This window comes from Micropterus salmoides, unplaced genomic scaffold (assembly GCF_014851395.1).
Source record: "Micropterus salmoides isolate LMB-PRFRI ecotype aquatic unplaced genomic scaffold, ASM1485139v1 Ms_hic_scaffold_22, whole genome shotgun sequence".
Lineage (NCBI taxonomy): Eukaryota > Metazoa > Chordata > Actinopteri > Centrarchiformes > Centrarchidae > Micropterus > Micropterus salmoides.
The window spans coordinates 22,533,339-22,556,154 of NW_024041373.1; the positions used below are offsets into that span (position 1 = coordinate 22,533,339).

The following is a 22,816-nucleotide window of genomic DNA, read 5'->3' on the forward strand; positions in this document are numbered from 1 at the left end:
CTGGTGAGCCTCGAGTCTTTCCATTAGTTGATTTCTGTTCTCGGGATTATCACATCTGTGGCACTAAGTAGGATCAATTTGAGCAGGGGGTCAGTGAGGGATCCTCTTAAAGGAGCACAAAACTGTGAGGTTTATCTGACGTAAGAAGATCAGCAGGAGAATACACCTGCTGAGTTACACTTTCTTGGAAAAGTGCCCTTATCACTTGCAGAGGATCCAAAACACAAAGACAGAATGGATGTTATACGGTGCATTCCCCAAAGAGAAGAGACAGGGTACAGTCTGTATAAAATATTTATTATGAATAGTACAGTATGTCACAGTTCATAACAAAGAGTTCCCGTTGTGCTTGAAATAGTTAAATTTCTCATTTCATGACATGTGAACATAGAGGCATGTGCATATTACATAAACCACACACCAAAGTCAGACTTTTCTCTTTAAGAATCTAAACATTGCAATATAATTTGTGCATATATATGTGGGGTTTTATAACTAGGCAGCTTTCTAGAGCTGACCACAAAAATAGTTCTGTGTTCAAATTGTTTCAAAGGAGCGACAGTAATTTGGATATTCAACACTGCTTTTCTCACTGCAGGCCTGAAAAGGGGCAATATGAAGGCACAGTGTTGCATGCTTCTCAGTAGCAATCAAAGATAATGACCATAATAATATAAGGGACATGTAGTGAAGTGGTAACTCAGTACTGTAAAAAGTCCTTTACACTTGGTACCTTAAGGTTTTTGGATATTTTTGTCACCATTTGGACCTTTTGTTTATTGAAAAAAGGGCTGTCCTGTATAGCGGCTTCCTAGTCTTCTGACCACTCAAAGCGCTTTACACTATGTGTCACATTTACCCCATTCACAAACATTCATACACTGATGGCAGAGGGTACCATGCAAGGTGCTCATCAGAAAGAAACTAATCATTCACACACCGCGGATCTTCTGATTAGCGGGCGACCTATTCTACCTCGAAGCCACATCCACGTATAAATGTTACAGCACAGAACTACATATTGCTTTCAAGGATCTTGTCTCTGAGTTTTAGAGTGCACCTACATCCCATTTTAGTCATGTATATTTATGGTGTTGGTAAAAAAATTCTTCCTCTTCAAACAGGCACGAGTGAAAGTACCCCCCACATGTCTTTGTTGTTGGGCTGCATTCAAATAGTGACAAAATCAGACTTTTTACTGATTTTATTTTTAAAAATCAGTCGGATCTGGCTCTGTTGCTGTTTAGACACTGTAAAATGTAAAGAAACTAAAAGAATTGCTAATTAACAGTGTAAATATAACCAATAACGAGAGAATACAGTACCAACAAAAAATACCACACTTAAAAGAGTCATAGGATGTCATTAAAAAGTAAAGTTGAATATATTCTTTAAAAATATTACCTACTTGGTCATTTATCTGTCATCGTTGACGCGAAACAGCAGTTTATTGTGGCTAAAATTAAAATATTCCACCATACAGTCAGTAACTTGAAACCAAAAGAAAACCATTCACATATTCACAATAATCTGTTAAAGACAATATTATTTTCCATGTGGGTTCAGTAACATTGAATCATATAAATAATAAAAATGACAGTTCTTGACCTCCACATAATGTAACTTAAAGTTTAATCTTGAGCTGTTACGGATAGTATTTCAGACTAATGCTCACAATTGTCACCAATTTTTGTTTGAAAAAGGCATCATCAACTAACTCTCTACACTTTCTTCTCTAAGAAAAACTACTTAAAATAAACTTATAAAGTCAAAACTTATTATTTTGAGGAAATAGTTTGACATTTTGACATTTATTCATTTCAGTGAGTTAGAAGCTCTTGTGTGCATTACATGAAGCTAGAGCTGGAAGTCAATTAGCTTAGCTTAACAAAGACTGGAAGCGCGGGGAAACAACTTGCATGCTATTTTTACATTTTGATTTTATACAAATGAAACTAACAAGATGTAATGTATTAATTAATAAGCTCTAGGTGTGCTTCTCATAAATCTGTAGCTCTGTGTGTGTGCGCACATAATTCACACTCTTCCCCAACTGAACAGGTTTTTTTTTTTTGGTTTAGGTGCTGTACTACACACAAGCAAGTAAATTTTCTGTTGCAGTTTGTTTCCCAAGAAAAGAAAAACTGTTTGCTGTCTTTTTTTTGTAACACCGCTGTAATTGTTTTAATTCAACGTCGCCACCCGAGCAGGAAAGACTGATTGACATTGTGGTTCTGTATCGGTGCTGGAAGCAATCCCCACTTGACAAGTGGAATGGAGTAGCAAACAACTCTGTGCTTCTGTTTCTGCAGGCATTAAAACAAGTGGGTTTGGCTCTCGCCTGTTTGTTGTTGTGTCAGAGGAAAACTGAAGAAAGTTAAGCTTTTCTACACTTCCCCCTAAATTGCTCCTGGGCTCCTCCTAAATCTCTGCAGCTCACTCAGAACAGTGAATTAATATTGAACAGCAGCTTATCACTCTAAACTTTTCTCTGACTCTCTGTATGTGAAGGCCTGTATCTCTACAGACATGAGTGCTATCAATCTTCTCAACTCACTCTCGACAAGAAAGCTAACAAACGTAGTTCTTAAAATGTCAAACTATACCACTAAATTATTCTAAATACTGTACTGCACAACCGTACCATGTAAATCTGGCTGAGCTTGCAACATATCTGTCGCAAAGTAGCAAATCAAGGCTTTAAATCTGCCCAATTGTCATAAAGTTGCCCAAATTTAAAACGTTCCATTTAGAGGTTTTATATGTCCTGTCAGCATTAATATATACTGCGAGGTGGGGTGTGTGTATGATGATTGTGTTTAGTTTTCTTAATATAACACAAAGTGCAGGTTGCAAATACACCGGTAAACATTTAACCTCTATAACGTTATTGGATTCATTTGTCCAGTGGTTCTGGGAAAGAATTTGGTATTGATGCACTCAGTGCCCTGTCAGTCTCAATCATAACTGAAGTTATAATTAAAAATTAATGTAATAACATTTTACCAAATTTGTTTCTCATTTTAAAAGAGTTTTGGATCCTTTCTTGGCTGACTAAATTCCTCAGAGACTCGTGCCGGCCGTCTTTTTGCTTCCTTTGATTTCTGAACTTCTTACTCATGTATGAACAGCAGCTTTATGAAATAAAAAAGTCATAGCAAGATGATTTTAGTGATTTTCCCATTATAAGATCACAATTCTTTGTGAAAACAGTCCCATAAACACAGACTCTAAACCAAATGAGTTTCTCACTTCTGTGATGACATGCCATTTATTTTTAGTAAGCTGAATGTTTGATGGGAATGGAGCTACAGAATGTGTTGGGGGGAAAAAAAAGTGTCTTTTTCCTCTCAGCTTTTCTTGATAAGAGAGAAGGCATGCAGGGAAGATAAATTATCCATCTGAATAATAAATAATGTAAGATAATGGTTACTTTTACTGTATACTAGAGATATATTCAAGCAGAACAGTAAAGCTTCTACCAGAGGTACACCCCAAAATCCCTCAAATTTGATGGTCCACAGTTAAACACAATTATTTGTTTTGTATGCAAGTATGACTACTGCTAATGTCAGTGGTATAATACAGTATTACTACTGATTGCAATTAATTTATTCTGGACTTAATTATCAGCAATCTGCATGAATTCATCAATCTATAAAACGGCAAAAACAGTTTGACTGTTTTAAAAATGAGTCATATTACTGAATATTATTATATAGTCTTCCATTATTCATTGTTTTTAAAGAACGTCAACTGATGAGGTTTTAGCAAAAAATTCGACTAAGAGCTATATAATGCATATAATTATTGCTCGATACCAGAACTCATGGTTCTGTGTTACTTGGTGTTGGATGCATCTTTTTATGTGGACTAATAAATGAATGACTTCAGTTACCACAATGATGCTCTAAAGCACAAGTGTTCCCTGTGTTTTCTCACTCTGCCCCCATTCCTCATGTCCCCCATACTGATTCTCGGGTTTGATACATACGTTCATTCACACAAATTTAATTTGGTTAACAACATAACCATCGAAGCTTAAGTGTAAAATTGATTATGAATCCTTCCATCAGTCTAACATTTTAGCCATGGTACAAGAAGGTTAAATTTAGTGTAGTTTCAGTAAAGTTGATTGTTTGTATAACAACTGAAATAATCCTTACCTAAATGTTTTCCTTTTTGGGGGAAAATTGAAATTGTCTTAAAATGTAAAATAAAATTTAAATTTTTAGAGAAAGTCATAAAATGAATGATACTGCTATTTGTTCCTGAATTTTATTTAATTTATTTTGACTGGATTACTCTGCCTACATCTGGCAGTTTGTGTTTGAATTAATGATGAAAGACTACCTAATAACATTTTGGGAACTTGATTAAAATAAAATCTTAATAAAAATACAACAAATTCTGAAATACTTTTTGTGTCTGAAATTATTTAAATGTTTTTCTCTTGGGTGGTTACTTTTTTAAATTATGAAATGACTCAGTACTGACCAGATGGTTGTCTCCCAGCTGGCACAATTAGGCGCATTTAGGGAACGTATGTTAAAGTTTGTGGAAGCAATAAGCAAGTTTACATTGCCTCCAAATACCTGCGTCTAGTGAAGCAATCAATCCTGAAAGAGATTGCCTGTATTTGTGCCAAAATTACAAAGTTTCACATTTTTTTAAATCGGCCCCTTATTAATAGTCAACTTGTATCTTGTATAGTCCTGGGATGATGTTGTTTTTTTTGTGAATGTGAAGACAGACAGGCACATTAACTCATGCATACTAACTGGTGTAACAAATATAAAAATGTATCTCAGTGGCCATTAAATCCAAAACTCATCCTAAAACAAGTTCCAGTGACTATCTTCACTTTGAAGTTTATTTTACATAAATACATTTTATTTTAGAAATATTCTGCAAAAGGGCATTCCTTACTATTTTCTTAACAGTTTTAAAATACGTCAAGGGGCATAGCCATTATTAGTACCATCTGCATATCTAATTATGCATCACCAAAGCTAAAAATGCATGGCACTCATACAATGTTTGCATCATGTACGTGGTTGTAGTGTTTACATACGAGTACAATAAATTCTAGACATCAGGAAAGATGGATAACTTACTCACTGCTGCCACACTAGTTAGCATTGCATCTGTTATCTTTCCATGGTTTATGGAAATAATAAAATCTGCTGAAAGATCTTGCTTGTTCGAAATCGGATTACTTGCTTGGAGTTATCTGTTGTATAATTCATAATGATCCTGGCAGTTGATATAATAAAAGAGTTCATCAATTGCTTGAGGAAATAACTGAGACAGTTTCCACATCTGCAAAGACCTTTTTCACTGTCATGGTGAAATAATGCAAATGACTCGCTGTGTGGTCTCAATTAATCAAATATGCACCATCTGCAATTTGAGGCACACGTCTATTTTATGTGACATGCAAAGAATCTCATACAAATGATTCAATAACAAACCAGTGGGTCATGCTGTTTCTATTGGAGCCTTCCAACAGAGATAAAACTATGTTCTTCTGTAGAGACTCTCAAAATCTGAAGAGGTAAACAGATTTTGGAGCTATTTAAGCTATTTTTCCATTATAGATGGAAACTTATATACAAACATAAAGCTGTCAGTTTTTACGTAACCTCTGAGTGTTATTACACCAAAATCTGGGCTACAGCCTCTCCGTCCGTTGTTAGCCAACACGTACACCCCTATAATAAAGGCAGGTGTGTCTTCAAGACCACACTGTTGCCTAATCTAAACGGTGTGCACAGTGCAGCTTCAGCTATCCAAGTAATCTGGATATTACCGGATTCCAGCTGAGTTCACAGGTAACTTTTGCCTGATGATTCATCCATCCTTCAAGAGAAGATGTCCTCTTTTTCCAGTTCTGGTGAAGCAGGTCTAGAAATGTCAAAAAGAGGCTGCGGAGAGCCAGCACTTGATTTCCTCGCTTTGAGGAGTGCAAGTGCTTCTGTGAGTTGCTCCTCCAGGCCGGACATTCGAACGTTCAGGTTCTTGAGGTCGTCCTTTAACTCCAGCTTGAGCTCCTGAAGCGAGGCCTGAAGCGTTTGCTCTGGGATCGGGTAGAAGGCGTGCCTGGTCTCCGGAGGCTGAACGGGACTTCGGTCCTGGGGCGTCATGCGAAAGTCACCCACTTTGTCTAGTCGTAAGTCACTTTTGGTGATACCGCTGTCACACGAGTCTGTCTTCTTAAGAGACATCTGTGATTCATGCACCTTGGTCCGTTCAGGTAGCGTCTCCATGGATTCGGCTTTAGACACTTTGTTCCAGTTGTCGGCTTTGGTCATGGACTCCTTGAAGCGACCCCAGCCTTTGACTTTAAGTGGCTCAGCAGACCGGCCTCCGACCAAAGAAATGGGAGTTGGCACTTGCAGCTTCGCCTTGTCTGAGGAAGCACAGTTGGTGGGCGTTGAAGATGACGGTGTTGCTGGGATTTCTGTTACTGTGACGATGCTGGTAGTTGTAATGGCTGTATTAGCTAATGGGACGTCCACGTACAGGGGGCCCTTCTCAATATCATGTTCATCTACTTCTGGTTTGTCTGTCACCATGCGGGCTTCCTTCTGCTGTCGAAAGCGCTGGAAGAGCTTTCGTACCGGGTGATCTGGTGGCAAGTTCAGAGGGGCTTCATTTTTACGTCTCTGTCGCTCCTCTTCCTCTCGTTTCACATCACTGATCTTTCGGAAGACAATCTACAAGAGAATTTAAAGTTCTTATGATTAAAAAAATCAGTTCTTTTCAAATGATCAAAAACACAGCACATTCAAATTATATTGTAATGCCTCTTCTCCAAGTCAATTAAGTCCCCTGAAATAAGCAAATATGAGTATAAAACCAGACCAAATTAATCTTCAGTTAGATGTACAGGTGTATCTATTATATTCATTGTACAGTTTGTGTGAGGAAGATTGTTAATGTTTCAAAATCTGTATGCTTTGTAAATGTCACCCTAATGAGGCTATTCCCACGACATGGGTCATGTCTCTGAAAAGGGTGAAGACTATCACTGTTATTTGTATTACCCGTTTTCCTTCTTTACCTTGGATTGATGCTTTTTTTGTCTAACTTTGTCTCTTCTCAATAACCCTATGTCGTATATTTATAGTCGGTGGATCTTGTGTTGGGATTCATGTTTTATACAGTGGTCAAATTTTACTTGTCAGTACAATTTTTGATACCCTTTTTAAAAGGAATAGTTTGACATTTTAGGAAATTCTTTTATGTCCATTCTTGTCGAGAGTTAGATGAGAAGATTGATGCCACTCTCCCGTCTGTACAGAAAATTTGTAGCTGGAGCCAGCAGCTGGTTAGCTTCGCTTAGCATAAAGACTGGAAACAGAGGGGAAATGCTAGTCTTACTCTTTCTGAAGATAACAAAATCCACCTACCAGCACCCTTAATATCACTAATTAACATGCTAAGGTACATTTAGTTTCAATACAAACCAAAAAACCACAACCACAAATTGGCAACCTTGCAGTGACGACAAGACTCCAGGAAGTCACCGTGTAGTCATTTTACATAAATACACAACATAAATAAACAATCTTAATATCAATCCTTGTGACCAAGATCTACACTAAGGGAGGCATTTTACAGCTGAAAAATCCACAAGTCATTGCTCTCGCACGGAAAACTAATTAATGGTGACATTGTGACCTCAAACATTTCTGCACTGCAATTTCTTGTTACTTGTAGCTGACAAAAATATTGTAAATAAGCTACTATTGCCTAATATATCTGCCTGGCCGTCAAACTATTTCTTTAATGAAAAGATTATTATTATGTTTCAGCTGTTCAAAAAAGCCAATTAAAGAATCCCTCTATGAGTAAATACTTTGTCTGGCTGGAGAAATGGAGGCTAACTGAAAAAAATAGCTTGTGGAGTTCACAAGAAGAGCCTAGTAATTAAACATCCAACTGATGTGCTGTTTACAACTTAGAAAGTGGAAGTTTTCTGATAGCTCCAAGTTCGGCTTCATGTTCCCTTTTTGTCATCTACTAACATCCATTTTTCTTCTCAGTCTCATAACAACACTGTCATCTCAACTTAAACCCCTCTACAGCCGAACATGTCGTGCGTTGGATTTCAAAAACACAACACAAGTTCAATTTGAAGGCAATGTTTGGCTCCTTCTACAATCCATCTCTTGATTTCCTGGCTATATACATTCAGAAAGTATGGGGCCCTGGTGAATAGTGAGTTTAATGCTGCAGATGAGGCTGCCTCTTAATATGCAGGCTACTCAATCTCACTTGCAGTCTCTTGGGCAGGCTAACCTTATTATGAATGCGGTAATGATTGGTAGCTACACTTGAGTTGCTGATCACAGCTGCTCATTTCTAAATCAAGGATATAAGAGTGGCTTTAACATATGGTGGCTGTTTGAGTTTTTGTATGGATTTTAGCATGTGTTGTTTAGCTGTGTAACACATATGAGCTCTAGCTGTACGAATCCAATGTTTAGGAATAATTGGACATTTTCTAAAGGAACTGTGTGTTTACTGTTTCTGGTAGTTGCCAAAGTTTTGGGGAAATACACTTTTTTACTTTCTTGCCAAAAGACGGTAGGATGGATACCTCTCTCATATCTTTCCATTAGATATGACGCTCCAGTAGCTCACCCCTATGAGCTTTAGAAATGCTGGTAGGTGGATTTTTTTTACCTTTGGACAGAGCCAGGCTAGCTCTTTCCCCCTGCTTATCAGAGTGGTTATCAATCCTCTCATCTAACTCTCAGCAAAAAACTCAACTAAGTGTATTTAAACTATTAAACTATTCCTTTGTGTGAATGAGCAGCAGGAGCCACTGTGGCTAAATGGAGAGAAAAAGAAGCATCACCTGTAGAAACTGTAGAAAGAAAAGCAGTCACTGTGCTTGCCCATGCATGTCACTATATGATCTCTGGGAAGCACAGTGCAAAACCCCCACGGCAATTATGACTCATCACCAAAATAAAAACGTGATGTTCTCTAAAAGTTCAAGCTCTCATTAAAAGTAATTGTATTTCTGACAAAGTAGCTGCTCAATGAGTGTTTGCTGAAGTATTAAATCGCACTTGCTGTTATCATGGTAACCTCGGGCCACGTGGGCCAAATGAACAAGGACTGAAATCTTGAAATTACAACTTTGAGTTAAACATCGTTCATGACAGAAACAGTAGTTGTCTTTTACCTTGTTTCCTAACTTGTTCTTGTTTGGTGCAATTGTACACCTAGCTAAAACTAATGTAGTCTAACACAACAGTCCTGCAATAAATCCTACTTGTATCATGGTTGTTCAGTTCAGTTTTTGTGGATTTGATTCAACTTTATGGTAAATTTGGAGGCGGCATTTTGTGGTGCTGTTGAACTGTACTTATATGAGAAGAGTTTCTAATATTTTGTTTTTTGAATTGGACAACGTACAAAATTCTATATATACTTCGTTGGTGTACCAAAACTGGCAACTCAGTGGAAATATTGGGGGTGAGTATTATAGTTATTTTGATCTTGTCATAATATACTGATTGCTTTCCATTCATAGAAGATATATTGTGTTATTACTTGAAGAAGAGAACTGACACAGTTTAATAATTCTTTCTAACATGCTCTTTGTTTACCACTAACATGAAAGATACTGTGTAAAGCCCAAATCTAAACTGAGTGAATTGTAACTTGTTCTTTCTTGGTGCCATTTGAAGAGTTACTTACCCTCTTTCGCAGGTTGTAAGTGAGCAGCAGATTTCTTGAGAAGTGGTTGGAAAACGCTGTGTAGAACTCCAGCACCTTCTGCAGAGCATCGCGTTTGATGACGTGGAGGTCACAGTAGGTCAGAGCTCGGACGTTGGCACAGGCTTGAGCGAGAGTCACCTCTTTCCAGAAAACATCCCCAAATACATCTCCCTTACCTGTAGAGAGAGAGGACACTATTTAAACCAGGTAATTTTTCTAAAATGTTTGCTCTTAAAAGAAGTGGAGTAAATAGAAAGACAAATTAATTACTTGTTAATTTGGTAGCACTTAATAATAATGTCACACTATAAAGCATTAGTTTAGTATTAGTAAATAAGGAATTCATCATTTATAAAGCATTATTCATACATTAATACACATTAGTAAGTCATTCATAAACAGTTATAAATGTTTTATTCTTTGTTATCTACACTATGAAGCAGTTGTTAAGTATTAGTACATTTTTAATTCCTCATTTATAAATCATTGTTCATACGTTAATACACATTAATAAGTCATTTATAAACAGTTATACATGTTGTATTCTTTATTAATAAGCTTATCTATAATGTGCTTAATAATTGCATTTTCTTACTTCATATATGATCGGTTCACTATTTATAAATTAAGTATTATTTTAATGACAAACCATTTATATATCAATTGTTAATGGTTCATAAGATCATTTGGAAAGTTTAAGAAAATTATTACATAGCTGCCTGTTTTTGGATACTTTCCTGAGAAAGAATATAAACAATCTCAGCATAACTCGTAAATCTATCAGTGGCAAAGCCCAAAGGATGCTACTAAGACTACCCGAAAGATGCCCCAACTAACTTTACAGGATAAAAGCCTCACCGTTACAGGCCTGGTACCGTTTCTCCGAACTCCTCATCAAAACTCCAATATGTGCGCTTCTAGAGATTTGCTGATGAGCAAAGGGTTGCTTGGATGGTCTGTTGAAAGACACCAATCTTACCCCCAGTGCTTTGATCAACTGCTAACTTGCCATGATATGTAGTTATTTAGAAATGGTCTAATAGTGCTTGTAGTACTTTGTGTGAGCCCATCTAAAGTGAGGGCTATCTATGCCTTACAAAGCATTTACAAATGATATTGTAACACACAATAATCAGTTTTCTTCTGAACAGAAAAAGGAAACGGACACAACACAAAGGGATACAGAACATATTATTTATTACAAAATGCCTTTCACCCATTCATTCACAAAAAAACACAACAACACGAGAGACTATTGCTGCATAAACTGTACAACTGGTGATATAAAATGAACCATCTACAACCCAACCCGTTCTCACTCCCAAGTCGTCACATTTGGACCAATGGTCAAGACCCCTTGTTGTCACTTTATAACACACTTGGGAGCCGTAGCATCATAGTTCAACGTACTGGGGAAAGCCCTGTGGCACAGTTTTTGAATGCTAAAGACAGGTCTAGAATATTTAACACTACTTAGAACTTAAGCTAATTTACCAACCTAGGTTCTGAGGGGTAGTGTTGGGGTAAGAAATAGACTGTGTGTGATTAAAGAACAGTGGGCAGGTTTATTACAGCGCCTTTAACACTCTCATAGTGCACCAACCATGTTTGAAACAATCCCCAGAATAAGAAAAGCTCTTTTGTAAAAAATACAATTTTAAAAAGTGTCCAGTGTCTTTCAGTTATTTGTACCTCTACCTGGGCAGGATAATGAACGTGTGGTGGATCTTTCTTCTCTGCCAGTGTCCTGTAATCTGATGTGTCAGTCCTGTTGAATGGGATCTGAAGCACCTGGGTGCATCATCTCTGGGACTCGTTCACCATCTGCATCCAGCGAAGAGTTGACCTCTAAGCTACAATCCACGCTCTCAAAAAACCAGTCTGCACATATAGTGCAGAAGAAATCATCACAGTCAATGTTCTTCAAATAAGATCTCATCCCGTTTGTCAAAACTCAATATCATCACCCTGCTGTCCAGGGACTCTTCTTAAGTTTTACATTGTTATAACGTTACCAAAGATTTATAACTTTACCAGGTAGCATTTAAGCAAGACATCACTACTATGAATTGATTAAATTTCTTTACATTACATTAAATTACAACCAAAAAATACTGAACAGAGTTTTCACATTTTAGTCAAGGAAATTATCTTTAACTTGTATTATCATAAATACTGTAAATAAAAATACCTCTGAAAGTACTACATGTGCTTACACATCCAAAAGTACCTCCAGAGATTAGTTTGAAACCACGATACAACAAAATACTGCTGAACAGTTCAGGACATCGCGTTCACAACATCCTCCGACTGCTTTAACTTACAGTAATATGGTTTTAACCCATTCAAGCTGCATCACGCTGCACTTTTACTAGCTCTCTCCTAAAGGTTACAAACTTTACTCACCGGAGTTTCCAGGGTGAAAAAAACTCCTTTGGCAAATGACGGCATTCAAAAATCCCGAGTGATGGTGTCTTTACACTTAAGACCCGCTTCTGGGCCCACGTGATGTCGTTTTTCCAACTTAGCCCGCTTCTCTCTGTTCTTCCTCGGTGCGGTCTGGCGCTAAAGTGAGCGCACACGGCAGAGACAACTGGATGCGCCAAGGGTCAAATAGCGCTGCTTTAAGGCCCGTATTTTTTATGTGGGCTACAGTCTATGGTAAGGAGGAGACATGGTTGAGAAGGGCGGCTTGACCAGAAACCATACTTTCACTTTTTTCCTGTGTTAAACACAAACTCAACATTGAGTTCTGTTTCAAAACGTTATTCACTAGTTTTATTTTGAAAGCGTAAACGGACGTTGCTAACTTGACCAGAAGTTATATGTTTATTGTTTCTAACTTGACCGCCGAGATATAATTTTTTTTAAACTTTCCAAATGATCTTATGAGCCATTAACAACTCATATATAAATGGTTTGTCATGAAAACAATACTTAATTTATAAATAGTGAACTGATCATGTATAAAGTAAGAAAATGCAATTATTAAGCATATTATAGATGAGCTTATTAATAAAGATTATAACATGTATAACTATGTTTATAAATGACTTACTAATGTGTATTAACGTATGAACAATGGTTTATAAATGATGAATTAAAAATGTACTAATACTTAACAACTGCTTCATAGTGTGTAGATAACAAAGAATAAAACATTTATAACTGTTTATGAATGACTTACTAATGTGTATTAATGTATGAATAATCCTTTATAAATGATGAATTCCGTATTTACTAATACTTAACTAATGCTTTATAGTGTGTAGTTATTATAAAGTGCTACTGTTAATTCTCTAATGAGGCCTCTTTTATAAATTGTATATAAGTTAGCGAATGGCTTTAATAATGGTTGATAAATCATTTAGTAATGCTTGATTTTATATATATGCTTGTTATATGCCTTTAATGAAAACAAATTTTGAAAAAAAATGTATTTCTCAAGTTTCTTTTATGACTTATCTATTTTTTTTCCAGCTATCTCTTTAATCAAAGACATTTTTCTCTCACTGGCCCCCTCTGTGTTATAATTGTTGTAAATTCTGTAGATTGATAAAAAAAAAAAGTAAGCTCTTTCTTTTATCTGCATACAACTACATTACAAATTATATACCATTAATTGAATGTTGAATGCATTTATAAATGCTAAATAAGGAAGTTGAAGAAAGGTGTTACAATAAAAGCAATCTCGGTCTTGTCTTTTTATGTGGTAATAGTGTAGTTATAAATGCCTGTGATCCATGTATACATACCAACAGTTTGTGTCAGTTTCTAATACGTAATCATGTCTGCAGTTATTAATGTTGTATAAGTTGTTAATAAATGGATTTTGGTCCAGGTCGTCTGCAGTCTTTTTCCTAGAAGTGGTCAAACAGTCTGACCAATCACATGGATTTTTTACACCCTGTTAACCCAAAAGTTGTTCTTATTAATGGTTGTTCTGATCTATAAAACATTTTGTTAACAATTTATTAACCACTTACTAAGCCAGTAGTTGCAGCTTGTAATCCTTTTAAAAAGGGTGCTTGTAATTTTAGCATACAAGAGAACTGTAGCCAGTACTGCTTTCTAATAAATCACCATTTATAAAGTGGGTTATAAGCTGTAACTAATGCTTTAGTGCTACATATAAGCCATTAATAAGAACAACTTTCAGGCTTGCCAGGTCATACTTCTCCCAGGAAGGTTAAAATCAAGGGCAACTAGACTGAAAATCTTCAACCATGTCCAGTTGCCCTTAATTTGAACCTTCTTTGGATCTTCAGCATGACACTTGTCTTTTTAGCTAGCATTTTTAAGGGACTTTCCAATGAATTAAAGAGCTAGCGAAAAAGACAAAGCAAGTGTCATGCTGGAAGAGGATGGTTTTACAACCTGGCAACCTGAAAGTTCTTGTTATGAATGGCTTTCAACGGATTTAATATAACTTTCTAATTTAAGAAACTCAAGTATTTATAAGTGCTCAACATGCATTTATCATTGGAGCAGCACAGTCGAAGCTGACCAAACATGTTCTCTGTCATGTAGAGAATTATTTTAAGTTTGAAAGTCTCAAACATGACCATAAAATAAATATTATAGAATAACAGAAAATATTCACAAATTTGGTTTTAAATGACCGACAACATTGATTACTTCTTGCAAAAGCAATAATCAAACTATCTCTGATATCCAGATGAGTTACAATAATTTATTAAATTTAGAGCTGCTGTACATATTTGTAGAGTAGTCTGAGGGATGAGAAGTCAAACAGCACCAGTCTGATGATTAGATGAGATGTTCACTCTTGTTTGCAGGTGCACTTTACATGTCAGCTATTAAGCTAATGGGAATTTTATTCACAGTAGGAACTTTTTTTATCACGTCAGGCTCCATTACAGTCTCCATCCGGGTCAATGATATTAGCTTGACAGGAGCTTGTTGCAAAGAGAACCAATGCTATAACTGGGCCTGCCAGAGCATGCCATCCATTGACTCAATCAATCATGTGCAAAATAAAAGGATTACATTTTTAAAAGAAGACTCTGACTCTGGGATTTCACCAGGCCAGTATAAGCAAAGAAGCCTTCCTCAGATCCCATCAAAGTGCAATGGAAGAGGAACTGGGCTCACAAATATGAGAAATGTCAAGGGAATTAGCGGTCGGTTTAGTTCATTCCTTATCAATATGCATTAGGTGTGGGTTACTACAGCTGAGAGTACTTCATAGAGTCAGATAAGGTCCACATTATACTCTGAAGTGTACTCAGAATCAGCTCTGACCATGTGGAAAATCATAATCACTGTTGGAGAAAATGTTTCAGGAAATCAGCAGCTTATTTAAAAACATGCTATTAAATGAAAATTATTTTTTTTAAATTTGATTAAAAAAATATTAAACCTGCAACAACTGATTTTTCCCCATCCACTTGGGAGAAGCTAATTTCTATAAATTAATCTTTGAAGTACATTTCCATTTAATCATTTGGCAGATACTTTTATCCAAAAAGACTTAACATAGAAACTGTGGTTATAGTTTATTATGTTAGATAGTATTTTAACAAATACGTTTTGAAATTAGTTTCCGTGACTTTACATTTATTCTTAGGATATTATTATTATTAATTTTTATATTATTACTCCTTTTAACCATGGCTGCTGTTAAATTAGTGTATAATGCTGCTGCCGGTGTTGGTGGTTTCTTTTTATTAGAGTCTGTTTGGGTTGCATTTCGGATCAGGTCTAATTATCCCCAGGTCTATCTGGGTCGGGCCTCTCTTTTTTGAAAATACATTTATGCACGTTGGGTGTGGGTCCGTTACTTTCCCTTTATTTTAACAGGGCTAGAGCTGAAATGATTGGTCAATTATTCTATTAAATCGATCTAAACTAAATTAATTGACAACAAATTTTATTGTTTCAATTATTTTTCAAGCAAAACAGCCAAATGTTTGGTTTTACCAAACTTTCTTTAGGTCTTTGAACAAAAACATTTTGTAACTACAATGCAAACCCCTTTTGTGCTTGAGGACAGTTTGACTGTTCTTTCAAGGATCTCAGAAGTCCTGGGTATGTGTTTATCAAACTACAAAAAGTCAAATGTTGGATTCAAGTCTAAGTCTAATCTAATCTAATCCTTCACTGACAAACAAAATTAAAGCAATTAATCATATTTCTTAAAATTGTCTTAAAGGTCTCTTATGTTGGTTAAAAGTAGATCCTAGATGGTTGCAGATGATTGTTTTAAAATGACTGCAAAACATTTAATTGGTTGTGGTGAATAATGCCATAGTACTTCAGGTTAAGGCAGTTTTAGCATATTATTTGATTTGGGCATTTGGGCATAGAATATTAAACCACTTTTATCTTTTCTTTTTTAGCATATATCGGGGTGCAAACAACAAGACATAAAGCTGGTATTGGTTTTGTTTGCTATTGCTATCCTTTTCCATTCATCTTCTTTGTGTACTCCTGTCAGTGTAGTGGCATATTATCCATATTATATGATTTCTCCGATGCACTTTTTCTAACAGCTGCTGCATTTGTTTCCTGCTATAGTTAGTTTTAGTTATTTCAACTAATTTCCTAATATTTCATCCATATTTATATATTCATATATGATAAATATGATTAGTTTGCTGTTCTTCTACTGGAGATACTTGGGATTTCACACAAATAAAATGATCTAGACCTAAGTAAGTGACTTATGTGATAAATGTGTCTTATTCTTCACACTCAGTGAATAACTTATTCCTGAGTTGGTTCTTTGGACCAAGTTTAATTCACATAAATTTGATAAATATTGGCCCTGTATCCATGAAATTTCTTCAGCACAAAGGACCACAACTATGCAGAACAAATATATATTTATCAAAACAGTGCAGAACACTATTTTGGTTCAAACATATTTCAAAAGTAAGCTCTAAAATTGTGTAACACATTAAGGCACACACATCGCTTAGGAATCCACCTTTCAAGACAATTTAAATAAAAGCGCTCAACTCACCTAAAATGGCCACCACCTCGTCGTCCTGAATTACCTCCAGTGATCCCGATACCACAAAACAGAGGCTGTCCACACTTTCACCAGCATGGTAGATCAGGTCACCAGGGGCACAGTGGATGGTTTGAAACTCCATGGCCAGCGCTCTGAGACATCCATCGCTGGCCAGCCGGAAAGCCGGGTGCTCTTTAAAAACCTTCCGGTTGAGATGAACACAAATATCTGCTCTCATGTCCTTCGGACAAATCTGTAACACCTGGAGATGATCAAAAGTAGAAAGAAGAGCTGTAGATCAAAGGAAGGCTGAATATAATACAGAATTTTACTTTCGAGCTGGTGGCCAGTCTTCAGCGGATCAGACTCCATAATATTTAAGTTTTTTGAGATGATCACTCTCTCGCTTTAGGCATCATAAAATCAAATGTTGCCAGGAATTGACCAAGGGACATGGCAGACCTCACGTTCGACGATTTAAGTAGGTTTATAAGGTAAATCTCCCTCCCGAGAGGAAGATATACGCCACTTACCTGTATACAGGCACCACTACACCTCTGTGGCCCTGCCATTTAGCCTTACTGCCAATTTCTCCCAGTAGCCTGGTTTAAAGTCCATGGGCCAAGAGGGAACAGGCAGGCGGGTTCAGCAGGAGCAAGACTAATGTTGCATGTGTAATGGGTCACACAGCGCAAAATTTATTTTTTGGCTTACTGTCTGTGCTGGATGTACAATTTTAATTAAAGTGACTGGGTGGATAGTTGGATAAAACCAACCAGGGAAATAGATTTTTGTTCCTGACACCCCACATTCGTCTTGTTGGGCTACCATCAGCTGATATTGTGTAGTCTGAAGTCGCCGTTATCCAACACCAAGTGTAAATAAACTGATTCTCTGCCTCTGAACACAGCCGAAAGGTAGAGATTACTTCCTCAGCATAGATATCTACCTAAAAAAGGATAGGTGTGGGAAAGGGAGACTTTTAAAAACTGAGACTATTAAAAAAACATCCCGCATAATATAGAATCATTTTTTTGTAATCTTCACTGAACCTTTTTAGTCATGAAGAGAAAAAAGGTCATTACAAGAAGCTGTTTTATGACACAATATTCAGTTTAATAACGTTAAGGTCTGTCTGTGATATTTGTCCATGCACACTTTTTACAGTGCACACCAGGAATTTAGAGTTTTTAGAGTACTTTTTATTGCTTTTTATTATTTTATATAGTCAACGGCAGTTAAAGGTGAAATCCAGCCTAAATATTTAGTAGGTACTTCTTATATTGCGTATGATTTTGAGAGCTCATTAAACAAATGCACTCTAAAGTTTCCAATTAATTTCTGCAGTATCAGCCTCCAAGTTTTCATAAGGTAATATTGTTCTCAAAAAATAATTAACTGTCACTAAGAAGCCTAGGTGTATTTATACCACAGACAACAGATTTGGAGCTCCTTTCTTTTTCAGGAGCTCTGTGAAATACTTCACTAGGAGTAAATATGTCCAGTATGAGTTATGTTTTATAGTGAAGTTTCACATGAAGGTCACTTGGAAGCTGCTACCAGCTCAGAGTCCAGCCGCCTCTCTGCTGAGTGTCACTGAGTGGCAGCATGTTGTTCAAGTACACCTAATCAACAGGATGCCAGGCCGTCACGGGGATCTGCCTTTAAAACAAATCTCTTTGAAGATGAATGTCAAGCGGAGAGGGATTATGTGCCATTTTTAGACCCTTTAGTGTGGCCTGAAGCCAGACAAATAAATAATATGTACATGCAGTGCAATCTTAACATATAAAGTGGACACAAGTAAATAAGTACAGATTAACCATCAGGGATCACACGTTTTCCTACTGACAAAATCCCTGCCTTATTAGAAGTAATGTTTCCAATTTTAGGTGAAACAATAACATTTTCTTTTTGGACAGGTAGATTTAAATGGGATGCAGTGATATGAATGTTTTCTGGCTTCAAATTAATCAGACCGGCATCAGTTCAATCTATCCGCTTCCACCTTTAAATGCTTAATTTCCACACACTCAAATCATTTTAGCATCTTCTGAATTCAGCAGGATGGCTGGTGGTAACTGTTGATTAGAGTAACTATACGCCATACCACTGTCTGCTTTTGCTAATATTCTGCAAAACTGTGCCCCACAATAACCTGATTTAAAATGAACAATGAAAAACAACTTTTATATGTAGTGATGTTCACAGAGCATCAATAGCATAGGTTTGGTTTCAGAGGTGGGGGGATGCAATGAAATTTATTTATTTATTTATATTATAAATTACATAAATGATGCTGCATTTGTATACATTTTTAACAATCTCACAATTAATACATTGTGATATGCTTTCCATAATAACGGTAGTCTACCTTATAACACTAACACAAATATAAGAAATACTGTGTTAATTGCTGGATTTTTAAAGAACTTGTTCACATTTTGTGAAATGTGAACAAATGCTTATATGCCTTCTTGTTACATGAGAAGATTAATATTACTCTCATGTCTGTCTGTTAAACTTGAAGCTACAGCCAGCAGCTTCTTATCTTACCTTAGCATAAAAGCTGAAAAAAGGGGGATAAAGCTAGCCTGGCTCTATTCAAAGGCGACAAAATCAACCCACCAGCACCTTTAAAGCTCCTTAATTAACATGTTATATCTGGTTTGTTAAATCTGTACAAAAACCAGTTGTGGTTTTACAAGGGGTTATGTTTAGATGAGCGTATTAATATTTTTATCAACTCAGCTCATCTTATCTGGATCACAGTAGCTTAAAAAAAAAGGAAACCAGTAACCATAAGCAATTAAAGATGATGCAGTGTGACGTACCTTTTCAGTGTCTATACCCCGTGACATGGACCAGGTGGAGGCAATGTAGTCCATAACTCTTTCACTCAAGCCCTTGGGCACCTGATAGAGCTTAAGGAAGTCCCGCACACTGTTAATCATCTCATGGTAACGATTCGTGTTGGCGTACATCTGCTGGAAGATTGTTGTCACATTACCAAAGATGGTGGCGTAAAGAAGGGCTGGGAAAATACAAAGAAAATGAAAAGAGAGAAGTTTAATTTTAGTAAAGTTAAGTCCAAGATTATGTGTTGGCCTTGAAAAGGACCATTGTTTGGCTGATGCAACATATAGATATCAACCAAGTTTTTAGATGCTTGTATGGACTTTACTTCATGAGGAAAGGTAAACTATGTGGTAAAAACAATTATCATTAATAAATACAGATCTATAGCTATCATATACTATAGCTACAAAATAAATGTTTGAAATGCAGAAAGGTAGGCACTGATCTGTTCATGATATTTATTAAAGGGATTCAGCGTTTGGCTTAATGCCACTACTGAGGAAAGTGTAACTTTTTATATTTGTTATTACGAGGGTTTTAAACCCAGGGTCACATAATACTGCAGTAGATTTTAAGATTAAACATGGAAATCGCCAAAGCTGTATTTTAAAACACAAAAAAAATCTACAAATCAGGGATTACGAAGTCATAAAAATCTCCAAAAGTGGTATTCAAGGACATAAACAGTCTCCATGATAAGTTTCATCTCCAAAGCTGTATTTACCAGGCAAAGCTCTCGCAAAAATCTCTAGGAATAGGGTTACATCAACATAAAATCTCCAAAACGTGGTTTACTCACAGGCCATAGAAAGTTTTTGTCTAACACTGGTTTCCTTTATATACAGTATACACAACATCACATATAAGACCAATAGTGCCTTAAGATTTTATACTGTTTATACTATTTTACACTTATTTTATGCGGTAAGCGCGTTAATCAATCATGTAAAAAATTAACACTTACTACTTATCATTGCCTCCAAATAAAATCAGCAAAAACTCTCGCGAAAGGGGAAAAACTATTACAGCTTCATATTGAGTGTGTGTGTGTGACCGTCCAGCCCCACGCAGTTACATCCTATCTACTAAACTTGTCTTGCGATAGAAGAATTAAAGAAAAGGAAAAGAACAAGTATAGCACTGCATCTCTGAGGTGGTTGGATGGTTGAACTGGTGCAACAGCTGGCGTGTGTGCGTGGATCAAAGCCATCAGATGTCTGCTCTGTGTGTGTGTAGTGTTCTCTTGGCAATGGGAGCCCTAATTAGCCCTGCTAGAAGGGACGGAGAGGAAACATGCCAGCCACACATTTCAATTATCCTCAGATGATGACAGTAACCTGTGCATGCGTTTGTTTGTGTGTGTTTGTTTATTTCACAGCGCACAATCAAAGTGTAGAAAAACAGCACAGGGAATAATACTAATTAAAAAGTGCTCAAAACTCCTCAAGGGTGAGGATAACCACAACTCTCATCCTTTCATCGCCATCACTCATTTGTGCAACGATTTTATCAAGCGTTGCAGTGTGATATTCTTTATCATCCAAACACAATAAAATATGCTCGTGTTTGTAACATATACTCACGCTGCACATTTGCAGGCATCAATAGCAGCAAGTTAACAAATCAATTCAGGTTTTAAAAAGGTCTGAGCCTATTCTAAATCTAAGATGATTTGACGATTGTCTCCTTTTGAAGCTCCCAAAGTTTTGGGATGACTGCTACCTCGAGCTTCAGCGCAGATGGCGACGCTCACTTCTCTGATAAGCAGAAAAATGCTGTTACAAAGGAAACTCAATCGGTCCCCGTGGAAAGGAGCTTCATCTAGTCCCCAACACTTGCTGACGTACACAACTTCGTCGCAGTGTTGCTCTGCATCCAACAGCTGGCTTGTTTGAAGGTAGTTAAAATACAGTTGTCAGAAACTCAAGCCCCAGGCCATCAGTTGCTATAGAAACAGGACATATGTATAGTGCCCCCCCCCGAAATCCCTCGTCACACTGTGATCTTCTACTGCCAGCACAGATCCAGCGCTGGTGGTAAAAATAGAACAGTATCAGGGCATCCATATTTCATAGAGAACAGCCATGGACTACAGTAGATTGCATCTACAATAATCCTCCTGAGGCTGTCTGCTTTTTAGATATTTACGCTGTAAGATGATTTGTATCTCACAATGAAAAATTTAGACAAGTCTCTAGACGAGTTTTGCGAGTTCCCCCCCGAGAGTGTATTCATAAACCTGAACAGCCAAAAAGGTAGAGGTGTGGGGGGGGGGGGCAATCATCCTCTCGCCTCACGGTTGAGATTGTGGCTGAAAAAAGTACAACGGTGGTGAGGAGTGATTGCAGAGGGATCGGAGGGAGCACTGTGCTAAATTGATTGGACTGTGTCAGTTATTGCTTCGAGGTGTTGCTCTCCGTGTGCAGTCACACATAATGGCACTGCGTTGTACACTGTATTATGAGCCACACAAGCAGAAGATCCCTTATAAATGTTTAATATTGAGATGTGGAAAGAAGGGCGTGCTGTGAAAATCTGCCTCCTTATCAGATTAGATGTTTTGTTAGTTAGGTTTCTTAACGAAATTATAAGCTGGTGCATTGTTATTTATGTCTACAGCTAAACTGGAAACTTCTGTGTGTGGGTAAACCACAATAGATGACATAAATAGATATCGTTCATACTGTTAACGTATTTTATAACCTTCTTTTTCAGATATTGATGTATTTGATGGCTGTTTTGTTCTGAAGAATGACTCATGTGTTTCAGTCAACCAAAACATACACATTTACAGGGTTTAAAAAATGCTATTCATTAAACTCCTGCCTCTGAGGTGTAGCCTTCTTATTCACTGTTTCAATTGTTTGTTTGAGGCATTTCAGAAATACTGTAAACTTGTGAGTGATGCATCACGCTCCAGAAAATCTCAATAATTCAGCACAATATTACACAGCAGACTGAGGTAATTAGTCTAATGTAGGCAAGAATAACAGAGCTCCTGCTGTACTGTATTAAAATGGACTGAGTGAAGTTGACAGCAGCGTTGAAAAACTGAAAGAAAGACTGGTGGGAGCTATACACAAGTTTTGAACTCATTCTCAACAGCTTTCTTAATTTTACATTATATGAATTGCATCGCACCTTGATATAGTGTATCAATGTATTTATTTTATACCACTTCAGTTTCACTGCCTATTGTACTCTATAGTATTTCCACAAGAAGCTGTTCAGTAACAC

General features: G+C 36.8%; 1 protein-coding gene across 3 annotated transcripts in view; it reads right to left on the reverse strand.

Moving 5' to 3' along the window:
- Window positions 1-286: 286 nt before the first annotated feature.
- Window positions 287-22,816, reverse strand: part of kcnh1a (potassium voltage-gated channel, subfamily H (eag-related), member 1a) — a 49,903-nt gene continuing 27,373 nt past the window's right edge. For all 3 annotated transcript variants that reach the window (XM_038736804.1, XM_038736805.1, XM_038736806.1), the window contains 4 exons: window positions 19,555-19,754; window positions 16,730-16,982; window positions 9,721-9,917; window positions 287-6,719 (listed from right to left, as the gene is read on the reverse strand). In XM_038736804.1, the coding sequence (XP_038592732.1) occupies window positions 5,865-6,719; window positions 9,721-9,917; window positions 16,730-16,982; window positions 19,555-19,754 (1,505 nt within the window). In that variant the 3' untranslated portion in view covers window positions 287-5,864. The remainder of the gene's footprint in view (window positions 6,720-9,720; window positions 9,918-16,729; window positions 16,983-19,554; window positions 19,755-22,816) is intronic.